General features: G+C 23.6%; 1 protein-coding gene across 1 annotated transcript; it reads left to right on the top strand.

Annotated features, from left to right (window-relative positions):
• The first annotated feature begins 7,525 nt into the window (after positions 1-7,525).
• On the top strand, positions 7,526-10,887 carry LOC113557724. Its single transcript, XM_026963279.1, has 5 exons — positions 7,526-7,530; positions 8,215-8,721; positions 8,963-9,290; positions 9,367-9,768; positions 10,591-10,887. Exons 1-5 carry the CDS (start codon positions 7,526-7,528, stop codon positions 10,885-10,887), a joined length of 1,539 nt encoding a protein of 512 aa, XP_026819080.1.
• Positions 10,888-14,380: the final 3,493 nt, after the last annotated feature.

Genomic DNA, 14,380 nt, shown 5'->3' with positions numbered 1-14,380 from the left:
CAGGATGCATGTTGTAATGCTAAGGTCCTATTAAATTTTTACTTTTTTATAGAAAATAAAAATAAAATAAAATAAAATATTTTGTACTTATCTATAATATATAAATTTCAAAATAATTCAATAAAAGCTTGTAAAACGGAAATACATATTTTCATTGAAAGGTCAACCAATTATGTTTTTTCATATTTGTTATTTAAATCATTAAACATTTAGATTTAGATTTTTTCATAGGAAAAAAAATAATATCATAATTTAAATAGTTACATGTATGCATTTATCACAATCACGTATATATAACTATTTAGTAATTATATAGTTATTGGTGAGATCTAATTTACAAGGACCACATAACTGATATGCCATTTATATTTCTTTTTTGCTCACATACTTAACCAATTTTAGCACTTCTTATTTATTTATTTGTTTTAATTATTTACTTATTTTAATAATTGTATTATTTATATGTGTAATAAAAATCGCATAATATTATCAAACATGTATATTTTGGATTAAAATTATATATAAATATGGTCAGATTAATTGTTGTTAATTTACAAATTAGATCTGTGTTCAATAATAACATGTTTATTTTAATCATAATTAATGACCTTGAATATTTTCCTTTCCGAATGATTCACACAGAAATAAATTGTATAGCTATAGATTCTATATTATACAATAATATACTTTAAGATATTATGTTTGTACAAAATTAATAAATCTACATAATGTTTGTTTATGATATAACTAATAAAAATACCTGATTTTTTGTTAGACACACATATAGTAAATTTATACACAGAGGCTTACGCTTACTTATATTTTTAGATTATAAAAGCTGAAATCGAAAAATGTATTGGTTTTAAATAATTTTATATTGATGTGTTTTTATTTCTCATTCGGTTTTTTATAATATGTAGTTGATAGGAAAGTTTTATGAAATAAGATATATATCTTAAGATCGGAATTCAAGTATAGGCTGCAATATCAATTTTCTTATCGTGTTCCTGCGTGAAAAGAACAATTCTCAACAATTTTTGAACAATTTTAACAAATGTAAGTGAGTGTGCTTTTCACCACATCTACTCAGAATTCTATTAAATGATTTATAATTCGTTTTAAAATTGAATACCACACCACTACTTCATACTGAGGTGAGAAAATTGATGTGACTATAATATATGAGAGTGCTCAATACTTTCTCTATATGTATTGTATTCGTTTATTATTTATACTAGTAAATCTTTAAGGCTAATTCATTTTATGTACGTTTTCATCTTAGTTTTGATTTTAATGGCAATTGAAAAATTAAAAATATATTTTAGTCAATTATTATCGTGTATTTCGATTGGTACCTACAGTTAATCATTGAAATAATTGATGTTTACACTATTCTACAGCTTGATGTTATGACTCCCCAATTGCTTGGTGTTAATAGTTAGAACAGTACTGTGAGTGATTTCAAACTAAAGTAAGTACAAATAATATTATTGAAGAAATTCAATGATCACCTTTTAATTGAGTTAAATATTTGTTGAGGTATTTCAATCAAAATCTAAAGACTACCGTCTCCTAATCACCGTTTATAAATTATTATTTAATGTGTATTGCGTATTGGTGGATTGTTATATTTTTGAAAAACAATAAAAAAGTGAAAAATCCTCATTAAAATATAACATCTTTACGTAAATATATTTAATATTACATTTGACCGCGATACTAGACATAGAACACAGCATACAAATGCATCATGAAATATATATATAGATCCAATTTGAACAGGAAGCGTACTTTAATGAGCAATAATTTTACTAGTATATTATGTAACGCGATGAAACTTATTTTGTTATTAAATTATCAATTTATTGTTATTAACATTTAATAGATGTATAATATCATGTATAATATGCCTAACCGATCGGTCTTTCTATGGTTTCGCTGCGACGCTGCAACCTAGAGGTCACCCACTTATTCGATAGGTAATTTATTTATTCCGTGTGCACTATGTCAACCACCTGCAGACACTCAACGTATTATTATTTTTATTAAAATAAATACTAATACTTACACTTTTGCAGTCACGGGTCCATACAACACTGTATGATTTTTTTTCTTCTAACAAACTGGTTTTCTTTTTAAAATCATACGATAGTTGATTCCTGTAAAATGGCGTGTTCGGTTTCCTCAATAGTTCGGAAGTTGAGTAAAGCTGTTTATTGTAAACATCACATATTGTTTTATTATTATACATAATACATATGTTTCATTTTTATGTTTTTAAATTGATAAGTGGGAGATAATAATTTTTTTTCGTGTGCACAATCATATTTTTGAAAATATTCTTAAAAAAAATGTATTATTTTGTTCAGTAAAAATGTACTTACTAAATAAAAAAAAAATGATTATATGTTTTCTATATGATTTAAGATCAAGATTTTTATAGTTTTCACTAGATCTGCATATTATTACTAAAAATGTATTAATACAAAGTGTAAATTATCTTATTGTTTATACTAAGTTAACTATACATCTATCTTGTTCTATCGCATAACATGAGTGTATTGATTATATTTTATAATATAATATAATACATATAAATCTAGGTACTCAATATTGGAAAATCCGAAGTGAAATCATACAATGTTATTCAAGTTTTTAAATTAGTTAACTACTAAGCTAACATCCAAATATATAAAACATTATTTAATTTGAACTTTGAATGAGTCTCAGAGAAATCAGTAGATAAAAATGTAATTTGTGACTTATGATAGTATCGCATTGACTGCAGGCTATGAAGAATAATAATTACAAGTAAAGGATTCCATAAATTAAATATAAATTGTATTTACAAATGTGATAAATTATAAGAAAACTGAAGTAGTTAATTTGTATCTACCTTCAATAGTTTTATCTAAAAATAAAAATAAATAGGTGCTATTAATAAAATTTGTATACTTTTTTTTTAAACCTGTCTCTTGTCAGTTTTCGGAATAATTTGTAATGCTCATGGTAAACAGATTTCGTTTCCTAACATTAATTATTTTGGCACATCAGTTAAATTAAGATGAATACAAGTGTAATTAATAAAATGAGTAGCACCACTATCCTTCTCCAAGTTACTATAATATTTGTATTATGTCGAAGGTCCAGCTTAGTTATTTATTACAAATTAACTTCATAAAAAATATCTATTTTATACTTCATATAAGTAAATACTATAAGTTATTAAGTAATTAAGCAGGGTATATTATTTACTTATTACACAATGTAATTATTTTTACTCCATACATTTATATATCAAGGTTATATAAATCTATTATGTTTTTAATATTGGGTATAGTCATTTCAGACTACTAAGCATCCAGAGTATAGATAAAACGGTCTCGTATCTTTGTTTGAAAATAATTTTCTAAAAAACTCACCTGTATTATTAAAAAATAACTTCTGAGTTTCAGTTTAGCTTACGTCTAAAACATACTACATTTCATTAGCTTTACTCAAGTAAAGTAGTCCATCTACATGAAAGATCTTTGAATCCAAAATAAAAAAATTTAATTTAAGTTTTATCTATGAGTATCATGATATTTTATTCTATAAATATACACATAAGTAAAATATAAAACTATCTCGTGAATGATGTACTAGATACAAAAAAAATAAAAAATATTAATACCTATACTCAAATATTACTGAATGTAATAAACATGTTGGTGCACAGAGTTTTATTTCTGTAGCGATACATTTTTATAGGATTCTGAATATATATAATTTTTATGATATAGAACAGGGGTGGGTCAAGTGCCAAATTTTCTCAAGGTTTTGAAAATTTTTCACGTGCCCAAAAGAAATTAAATTTTCTAAGGATAAAAATGAAGTTACTGATTTATTATATATTATTATTTTATTGTATGCACACCTTTATTTTTGTATTTATAATTTTTAAAATGCATATAATTTGTTTCTTTGAATTTATTATAACAGTTACTCGTATAATTAAAACTTTATAAACAGCATAATTTTTAATGATTTCAATTTTTTCACTTGTCATTGAAATTTAATCAACGTGCCACCTTTGACACGCGTGCTGTAGGTTCGCCACCCCTGATATAGAATATTTAAAAATGTATTTAAAAATTTTACAACACATATTTGTAATTGCTATTGAAATAATATTTTTAGTATTAAAATAGTATTTTTCTGTAATATCGTACTCTCTATAAAACTCTTTATCATATGCTATCAACTTATCGGAATAGTTGCAAATATTATAAATCATCACTAAATCACTTTAATTCCTACTTTTATTTAATCTCATTAAATTACAGTAAGTTATGTTATATATTATGAACAAGGAAATTATTTAGAAAAAATATTATTAACAAATACTAATAATTTAGTAAAATTTTATATCTTTTTAAACACAAATTGGTAATATTTATAAGTACAGTCGTTTTTACTAATCCACAAAAGTTTAAATCATGACTAATTTCTTTAAAACCTAGCCGTTTTGTCATATTTTAAACTTTTTGCAAAACGTTGTGGACAATTTGTAAGTATTTATAAGTATGCCCTCTTTCATTACCCCTTAGACGACAGAAATATAAGTTATACTGTATACCGTTTCTAGGACTTCGACTGTATCAAAATGTAGAAATTGAATTTAAAACTTAATTTATTAAAAAAAACAAATACACTTTGTAAAATCAATAAATATATTGCTCTACTCAGAATCTAAAATTGAAGGTTTCAAAAATATTTCCTTGTGATTTTAATGAATAATGTAAAAATTTAATCTTCAAATGTGTATAAGAAATTATCCGTTTATAATATTGTAATATTAATGTACAGATAGTAGAACATTTTATGTAAGATATTGTAATATTGTATGATATTTTCAAGAATTTTGAAAAAAGGAAAGATTCTTCATTTATATAAATACAACTATAAACATATTGAAAATTGTAAACCTCTTTAAATAATTTAAATTGATTCAAAATAAGAAAATAAATAAAACATAAACAATAAAACATATGCTGAAAATTCTAAGTACTTATATCTATTATCTACAATAATTCATTTTTGAATTATTACAACAGAGTATCAAAAATCAAAATTCGTTTGAAAATAAATAATTATGGTACAAGTAAACATTCAATGTCGAACAAATTTGAACTTCAAATAGTTATAAAAAATTAATTATGTGACTTTGCGGTAAACTTTTATTTTATATATGTAAACAATTAATGAAAAATTTGGTATTGCATTTCTAAATAATGGATACAAAAAGTAATTTTTTATGTTTTTTTAACTATATAATGTACATTTTGGAGATTTTAAAGAGTTTTGTCAAAATTTTAACTTTAAATGCTTATAAAAAAAATATCGTGACTTACATGTATCATACTTTATATATATATATGGCATATCGAGATGAGTAAATTGATAAAATAATATTTTATCTTTAAAAATTAAGAAAATTAAATAAATATTCTAAACGTAAGCATTATAATCAATGTCAGTGTGATTTATGAAAGTTGTTATATTATACACTATAATTGAAGGTTAATTATATTAAATACATTTTAAATTTTATTTAAAATAACATAATCACATGATAATAATAAAAAATTCTATATTTTAAGATTGGTGCCTACATTATATTATATCTGTATTATATAAAGTGCTTAAGCCGGTACCGGAAATTAATTATCCATTCAATTATTTTTAATTTTTATAGTATTAAGCAGAAATCAGGGTCATTTTACTGTCATTCTAGAATCTGACAAGACTTCCCGTGTATCGCGTATGTCAACAGGTTTCCGATAAAAGCGCTGTACCATGATATAATTAATAATTTACTAACTATAATAAATTATATAATTCAAAATAATGTTTTTGATTAGTCAGTATTTACATAAATTTGATTAAAAATTATTTGATAGTAACAATATAATCACTAATTAGAAATTGTTATCATTAAATTACTAATAGTATAATTTAATATTTTATTCTTCGATAATTTTAAGACTTTTCTAACTATTTGAAAAGTTTATGCTAAATTATGATATAATATACAAATAATATGTAATTTATATGAATTTTCTCTAAGAATTGGCTATCACAGGTTTTTGTAAATTAAGAGGAAGTATTATTTTTGTTATAAGTTTAAGACGTTTAAGAAAACCAAACCATCTTATAAATTATATTATAGTATCTTGACTCTCGTATGCAGCAATAATTTTCCTAAATAATAGTTTGAAAATAGTAATTACTAATTAGAATAAAATATGTCGACAATGAGATAATAGTAATTGAGAATTTAAAAAATCTACTATCGGATTATTTGTTTTTACTCGTATTAAATTATTAATCGAAAAATTATATTATGTAATGTTTTATAGATTTCGTACCAAAGGATAGGGATATAATTATTTTTACAATAATGTTATAGGTATTTGAAACTTTATTTTTTAAATATTTTAATTGAATAAAGCAGTATATAATGATTGTAATTTCGTAGGTTCGTATAGATAAATTAGATAAAATTGGTCATTTTTTAGATATTATTTTGATCGGTAGTTTTATCGAGTGTATAATATAAGAAAAAAAATCCATAAATACTGTAAAACCATTGAAGGTTAGAATGGATTTAATGTACATGAATGTTTTTTTAACGCAATAATTTACTATCGCTTTAAGACATTTATAATAACAACATACTATTGTGTCGTGATAATTCTGCGCTGATGTTAGTCCTATGATGCGGTTTTTAATTTTTACTTCTTTGTTTAACTATATACTCTCTAGTTTCATTATGATAAGTTATTTCACAGAAAAACAAGTATACTGAACTTGAAACGCGTAATGTTATCTAAGATGTAATAAGTTTCATTTCTATGATTCTATGATTGCACCACTGAAGAATTTAATTCACCATTGGTGGGCTTTATTTTTCAGAATAAAATAGTTAATAGACACATGCACCACATGATATTTACCCGGTAGACATATTGTAAAAAAAATTGCGTAATTTAATGTAGAGAAAATATACAGAATTCTAGTTATACGAAACAAAATAATATTTGTATTATTTTATTAATTGGTTACCTAGCTATTACATAAGATGTGTTATGTTCTAACTTCTAAGTATAAAAATAACTTTTCAAAACATAATATTAAATTTAAATCAATATTTTTTTTTTATTGGTCTTAATCACATTGGCCATTAGTATACAATATTTATAATATACTTGTATTTATAAATAGTTCATAGAGAATTTTATGCTTATATTAGATCGTATAATTTAATTTCTACTAAGAATTTGATGATGTTAAATCGTTGAATGTTGTACTTGATGTTAAATCAGATTGTAATAAGTCTTATGAAATGAGTACAAAAATACAAACAGTTAAATAAATAATTGAAATTTGTTCTCGTTGTTTAACTGTCACGAAAATGATTATATTGTTTGTTGTAAGATTTAAATTTGATTGTTTATGTAAAAAATCTTCTACAGCTATGACTATGACGTATTATATTATACGTATAGTTAAATACTTTTAAATTTTATAATTTTAAAGGTTTTTTGAGTGGTGTGATACAATATATTGTATTATGTTTGTCAACAGTGTATGACACATTTTAATTATTAATTCATTTGGCACGAATAGAATACAAAATGTAAATATAAAAACACATATTTCATATTATTTATGGAATAGTCTTGTACATACTTCACAATTGACAGGTTTCAATATCTTACTAAAATGTTGGTTTTTGTAACTTGTAATTTGTGGAACTTTTCAGTAGGCACCTACGTCTAATATAGTTGTTATCATTATACTACATAGTTAGTTATAATATGTTTTTCCCAATATTGTTTTGTATTCTGATATTATGGTCAAGCAATGAAGCTATAAATATAGACAATAATTACGATATCAATAACAATGAATATTTTTTAAAAAACATTTCTCATCATTACTGCGATCGTTTAACTGGAACGCATGTTGTATTGCTGGCTGAAAAATCTGCAACATCGTTCTATAAAGTTTTACAAAAGTAATTAATAAGACTTACAGTTAACTTAATTTCTTATACTTATTGTAATTATCGTAAATAACTCATACGATATCATAACTGTTAGTAACAGTAACTTATAACTTATAAGTTCATATTTTTTTATGATAAAATTAGGTTATTCTATATTTTAGGTCGTTTCATTCTACATTTTATGTATATAATAGTATACCAGTCGGAAATGAATCATTAAGTGACTTTTACATAATTTATATCGAAGATGAAGAATTTTTTTTTGAAGAAAGTATATATGATTACGAATTTTGGCATACCACCAAGACCTATTTAATAGTTAGTGAAAAAGAATTGAATACTCAAAAAATATGGCCACAAATCGAACGTATTTGGGAAACTTTCAAAGTTTTTAAAATTTCTTTGTTGAATTTAAACAATTTGAGAGTTTTAAGAATATTCGATGACGGATTTTACAAGTACGTTACTGCTCGTAAATTGAACTACGGAATAAAAAATGTAAAGCAATATCCATTACGAGCGGTTATTTTTCCGAGAATGCCGTCTATAATATTTCATAATGGCGAATGGACTGGACCAGACTGGAAAACAATGGAAGCGTTTTCGAAAAGAATGAATTTTTCTCTTAAAATATCTTTTTTTTCAGATCAATCCGGGTTCGGATATAGGTTTGTTGCTTTATTACAATCAATATTTTAATACTTAATACAATATACTAATATTATATTATCCCTAAGGCTCATATATATTATATTGCATGGTTTTCGGTATTCTAAAACGAATAATATTGTTTATTTTATTATTTTAATCAGTAAACAAATCGTAGAATAGTAAATTGTATTTTACATATATTTATTTTAGTTTATTTAAAAATCAGTTTTAAAATGTTGTTATTACGTATAATTGTAGGTTAATAAATGGAACGTACACAGGTGTACTGGCTGAAGTGGTTTACGGCCGAGCAGACGTGTCTTTCAACAGCCGTTTTCTGAACGATCCGATGATTCAGAAGCCATATCAGTATACCCTCACCAACGGCTTGGATTACATATGTTTTATTGTGCCAAAGGCCGAAACATTGACTAGATTGCAAATTCTGTGGATGACTTTCAGCGTTGAAGTTTGGCTGTGTGTGGCTGTTACGTATGCGTTGATGACCAAGTCTTTTCAACTTTTTAATAAATTAAATTTGTCCGGCGGACGGAAAATATCTGATCCATTTATGACTAGCCTTCAAGTAAAAATAAATCAAAAATTACAAATAATATTATTTTGATTATACATAATTATGCTGATTGTAATATGTGTTTCAGGTCGTTTTGGGTATGGGTGTTTGTAGCTTACCAAAACATGTGGCCGGGCGTATATTGTTTGTATCATGTTCAGTAGCTTGTTTTGTTATAGTTACTTTATTTCAAGCATCAATGGTGACCAAGTTAAGCACAGAAACCAGTCAAAAAGAGATTGACACATTAGAGGAACTTGATAAGAGTGGGATGGAAATCCGAACTTCATTACATTATGTTCGGGATGCTTTGGCCATATATTCCCATACAAAATCCCTTGCAAATAAAATAGATGTTAAAAAAGATAGACAAGGTTATATGGCTTCAAAATTTGTTTTTATTGCAAGAATTATGAATTTGAGTCTCTCGAAGTATACAAATTTCATTGGGCATTTTCAACAACAAGGTGTTGCATTGCATATAGTTCGGGTAAATTTCACTGTTAATTATAAGTGTATAATTTTTGAAATTAATTTAATTTAATTTAAATTAAATTTTTATAATGAAGAGTTATAATTCAGAAATGTATAAGAAGTTTAAAATTTGATTTATAATATGCAGTCTAATAAAATATAAGACGGCTATAAGTAGATTATTATTTATTAATAATAATATTAATATGTAGTAATAATATTTACTTTTATTATTTTATTTTATTTCTATTTAATTAATTATTATTAAATAAAATCTAATACTCTGTTTTAAAAATATTTTAGATTCTGAGCAAACCAATGAATACATTGATTTTACAGCAATATAGGTTTTGTAATTTTTTTTTTTTTTATTATTGTCTGTCACCAGTCATCACTCATCACCGTCACATTTTGGGGCAGTAAAAATGTTTTCATTTTATAAGCCCATATATTTAATATTAGTATCTATCAAAAATAATGATTTAAATTTTTTTATCTTTTTGAATGGAATTTTTTATTTCATGTTATAATAAATACTATATAAATGTTGTGTATTACCAAAGTATTTCTCTTCAAACTTAATTTTTTTAAACTGTTATCATTATATCGCAATGTTATAATGTTTATTTTTAACTCCTGATCACATTTTTTTTTTATTGAAGAAAGCTTTTTAGTTAAGTTATCTTAATTTACATTTAGCTTATTTATTGGTAGCTAGTAAATAGTAATACTACAATATTTATATTTACTTACCTACTCTTATTAATTGATTGTACATTAATTGCTACACACGTGAATAATTGTTTTTCATTAACTAATTTGCGCTTTTTTCCTATAGGAATGTCCACTAAAACATCATCTTACTTATGCAATTTCAATAGACTTTCCATTTTTGGACGAGTTAAATGATCTTCTTACACGTTTTCAAGAAGCTGGAATTACTGACAAATGGAAAACAGATATTCAAAAGTTAGAATTAGTATATTATGAGCCACTAAATTCTAATTCATCAAAAGGTTTAAAAGCATATTCATTGAATGATTTATGGTTTGCTTTTGTGTTTTTATTCGTTGGTCATATCATTTCATTGATTACACTGATGTTAGAATTTGTTTTCAAAAGAATTGAAAAATGAAATCACGTAGATATTTGTTATCAACACATTCGATTAAGTACATTAATAACACATAATTTTTTAATAAATTTAGATTTGATGTAAAATAATATATTATTTATTTATTTATTATATGGCTAAATTATAAAATGCACGGCAATAATTATATGATTTTTTATAAAATCATAAAATATTATTTAGTATCTATTTAAGTATACATTGAATCGTTTTATTTCCAAATTCAGTAAGTAATAGTCAGTAAGTCTTAAGTAGACTTACTTGTATTTCGTAACCTATAAATAATAAATATTATTCTTCAATTGTTGTATAACTGATACAGTAATATTATATACATATAGTTGATATTTATCATAGATGAATTTACTTAGTTGTATTGTATACGGTTAAATTGAATTGTTTTATACAAAGATTTAGAATTTTTGTTCTACATTTATTTAATGTGATTTATACTATGTATATCTAAGAATATTGAGTTATAGTATTCAAATGAAGATCTACTATAAATTTCCTCTGAACACATACAAATTTGATCAAATTATATTTCGATTACTTTTTATTCAATCAAATGGCATTTGAATACAATATGACATTTGATTATTTGAATGTAACCTATTTTCGTCGACAAAACATCTCACACTAAAATGGTTATGTTAAATTTCCTTCCGTCAGTTTAAAATTCATAATGATATAGGTAGATACACATTAAAAAAACAAATATTGTTTACATAGAAGTATAACATTTGCTTTTAATATAATCAATAATTGGTTTAATAATACAAGTACTAAGTAGGTGTCCCGATTTCCTATACTGTTATATAGTTATTGGTACGCCATGTAGTTATTGGATATAACAAAAAGACCTAAGTTAAACTATTTAATATCGATCCAATATATATTAGAATTATTATCCCAAGTAAACAAAACAGGTTCAAATTATTTATAATATAACTGATTAATTGTTCCAGGAAATAGTACATTTAGAAAGTTCTATTGATATTTAATATCGATTGTAATTGTAGATATATTATATGTATTAGGTATCTAGTATCTACGTATAACGTTTCATTAGATTTCAAACGTATATTATTTATTTAAGTTTTTATCTTTATTATAATTGTTGATAAATCCTTTACCGCTAAAAAAGTAATTCAAACTATTTTGAAAATATTTGAAATCATTATGGATATTGTTCATTAATTAGGAAATATTTTTAGCGGTCACTTTAGAACAACATCTATCTATAGATGCAAGGTTTATATAATTCCACAATACATTAAAATTACACACAAGGTTCTCGGACCTTTTTTTAATTTAAATAATAAAACAACATTTTAAATAAAGACATATCATCGTAAACCTAATAGATACGTCATTACTTATTTATCGCATTTCTCAAGACCCATAATATATAAATAATTAATAAACTGATAGGTTAATAAATTATTCACTTAACTTAAACTGCTAAAGATATATTAAATGAGTTGAAAAACGTTTGATTAAACACGCACGCCTGCAGACGTACCTATAATTTCAAATAAATAATATGTTCATGCTACCTATAATTTATATTTTGTATATAAAAGGTATAGTTTCTTTTATATACCTTAGGTATGATTTAAAAATATATTTAAGTATTCATATAAAAATAGGTTTTAAAATATTATCTTCATGTCTAATTTCTTCTAAATATTTAAAAATGTATTGTTTATTAGTTATTTCTAATTTAATAGAAAATAATAACGCAGAACAAGACATAGAAATGTTGACGTAATTTTAATCAATAAATTTGTTAACTAAAATGTTATTGAAAAATTTATTGAAATATGCGAAATGTGTTATTAAATTTTGCATTTAATTACGTAGTTTTAATAAAATTTACAGATCACCTAGAATATTTTAAAACCACTAAAAAAAAAATAAATATGTAATTACATTTTATTAATCATACAAAAACATGTATATTAAATATTAATTAATTATAGAATTATAGAAATGCATAACTTTATTTATATTAAGTAACTTTTATTTCTAGTTTTAGGTAAATTGGTATACATTAGCCCGTAACTATAATTATTTTATAAAACTATAAATAATAAGTAACATCTATTATGTGAAGGTACTAAATTGTTAATACCAATTTACTGTTTTGAAATGTACAATATTCATTATAGTATACCTATTAATAAATTTAATTAATAAATTATATTCTTATATTTACCTACATTACACAATATGCCTAATGACTTTCACTTAATATTCAATTTGTATTTTTAAAATCAGAAAGGAGTAGCATGCAGTAATATTTTTGCGTATCTTAATCAAAATTCAAACAAGTAAATACTGAGTTATTAATTTACTAACTTTAAGTCAATTATTAAAGATAATGTTCCCAATAATTGTTATACAATATACATATAATATTAAATAAATGTAATATTTACTAGTTTTAATTATATTATACTAATAGTATTTTTACAAATTATAAAATGTACTAAAAAGTTAATATATTAGTATTATGGGGGATTTAATACCATCATACCGAACGTTTTAAGGAGTTTAATATAGGCAATTTTCTTTATGCTGCATGTAGTAATTGATTTTTAGTGTTTGACTGTAGTGTAAAAGAAGTTGTGGAATGCTGTCGTACGTGTACCCAAATATTGCCAACAAACCGCTACTATTTCTCAAAGTTCTGAAAACATATTTGAATTCAATATGAAGTGAACTTGAAAATGACATACTTATTTTTTTACCAATGTAAATCTATTAAAAATCTATGTTCTTAATCTAATAATTATTATCGTTATTGTATACTAGTTGAATGATTTACTTTATTTTATCAGTATTATTTTTATTCGTTTGGGCTAATTTACTGATGATTTTAAAACTGACATTATTTTGTAAGTAGTATGAATAACCTGGAAAAATAAAAATTTTTCCATAAACATTGAATACAGCGGTTTAATCTTTAATACATGCAATTTATGACGATAAAACAATTTTAAATTAATTACTTACATTTGTGAATAACTGTAAGTTAACCACAATATTTGTTGATATATTAAGTTTATAGTTGTTTGTGTTATTCATTTGCATTGTAAACAATAATAATTTCTTGAAATGAATGTTCATTTTTGTCCAATTACAATCATATAAAGCAAAATTTATTGTATCATTCTGAAATTATATTAGGTACTATACGTTATTGTATTGAAAAACACTAATGCTTTGTAAATAAATAATGCTTATATACTTTAGTAGTCACTAACTTTTGAACCCTATCGTGTGCGCGTATTTGTTTGTAAAAATATGTCACATAAATTGTAAGTTAAATAAATATCAATCGTATTTATACTATATAAGTATTATTTATCGAGTCTAATTTAACTAAATACAAAAAATAGTAGAATCACGAGATATATATTTTCGAAAATTTAGTCAATTATTACAAAATACAAGTTAAAATAAAATTGTTTATGTTTACTTACATATT

Source organism: Rhopalosiphum maidis, chromosome 1 (genome assembly GCF_003676215.2).
Source record: "Rhopalosiphum maidis isolate BTI-1 chromosome 1, ASM367621v3, whole genome shotgun sequence".
NCBI classification, from domain to species: Eukaryota; Metazoa; Arthropoda; class Insecta; order Hemiptera; family Aphididae; genus Rhopalosiphum; species Rhopalosiphum maidis.
This window is presented reverse-complemented; position numbering and strand designations above follow the sequence as displayed.

What these genes read in the sequence shown, in the direction of transcription:
- LOC113557724 (XM_026963279.1), top strand. An exon ending in CATTTATGACTAGCCTTCAA is followed by an intron (nt 9,291 to 9,366) that starts GTAAAAATAAAT and finishes TATGTGTTTCAG; the next exon opens with GTCGTTTTGGGTATGGGTGT. An exon ending in TTGCATTGCATATAGTTCGG is followed by an intron (nt 9,769 to 10,590) that starts GTAAATTTCACT and finishes TTTTTCCTATAG; the next exon opens with GAATGTCCACTAAAACATCA.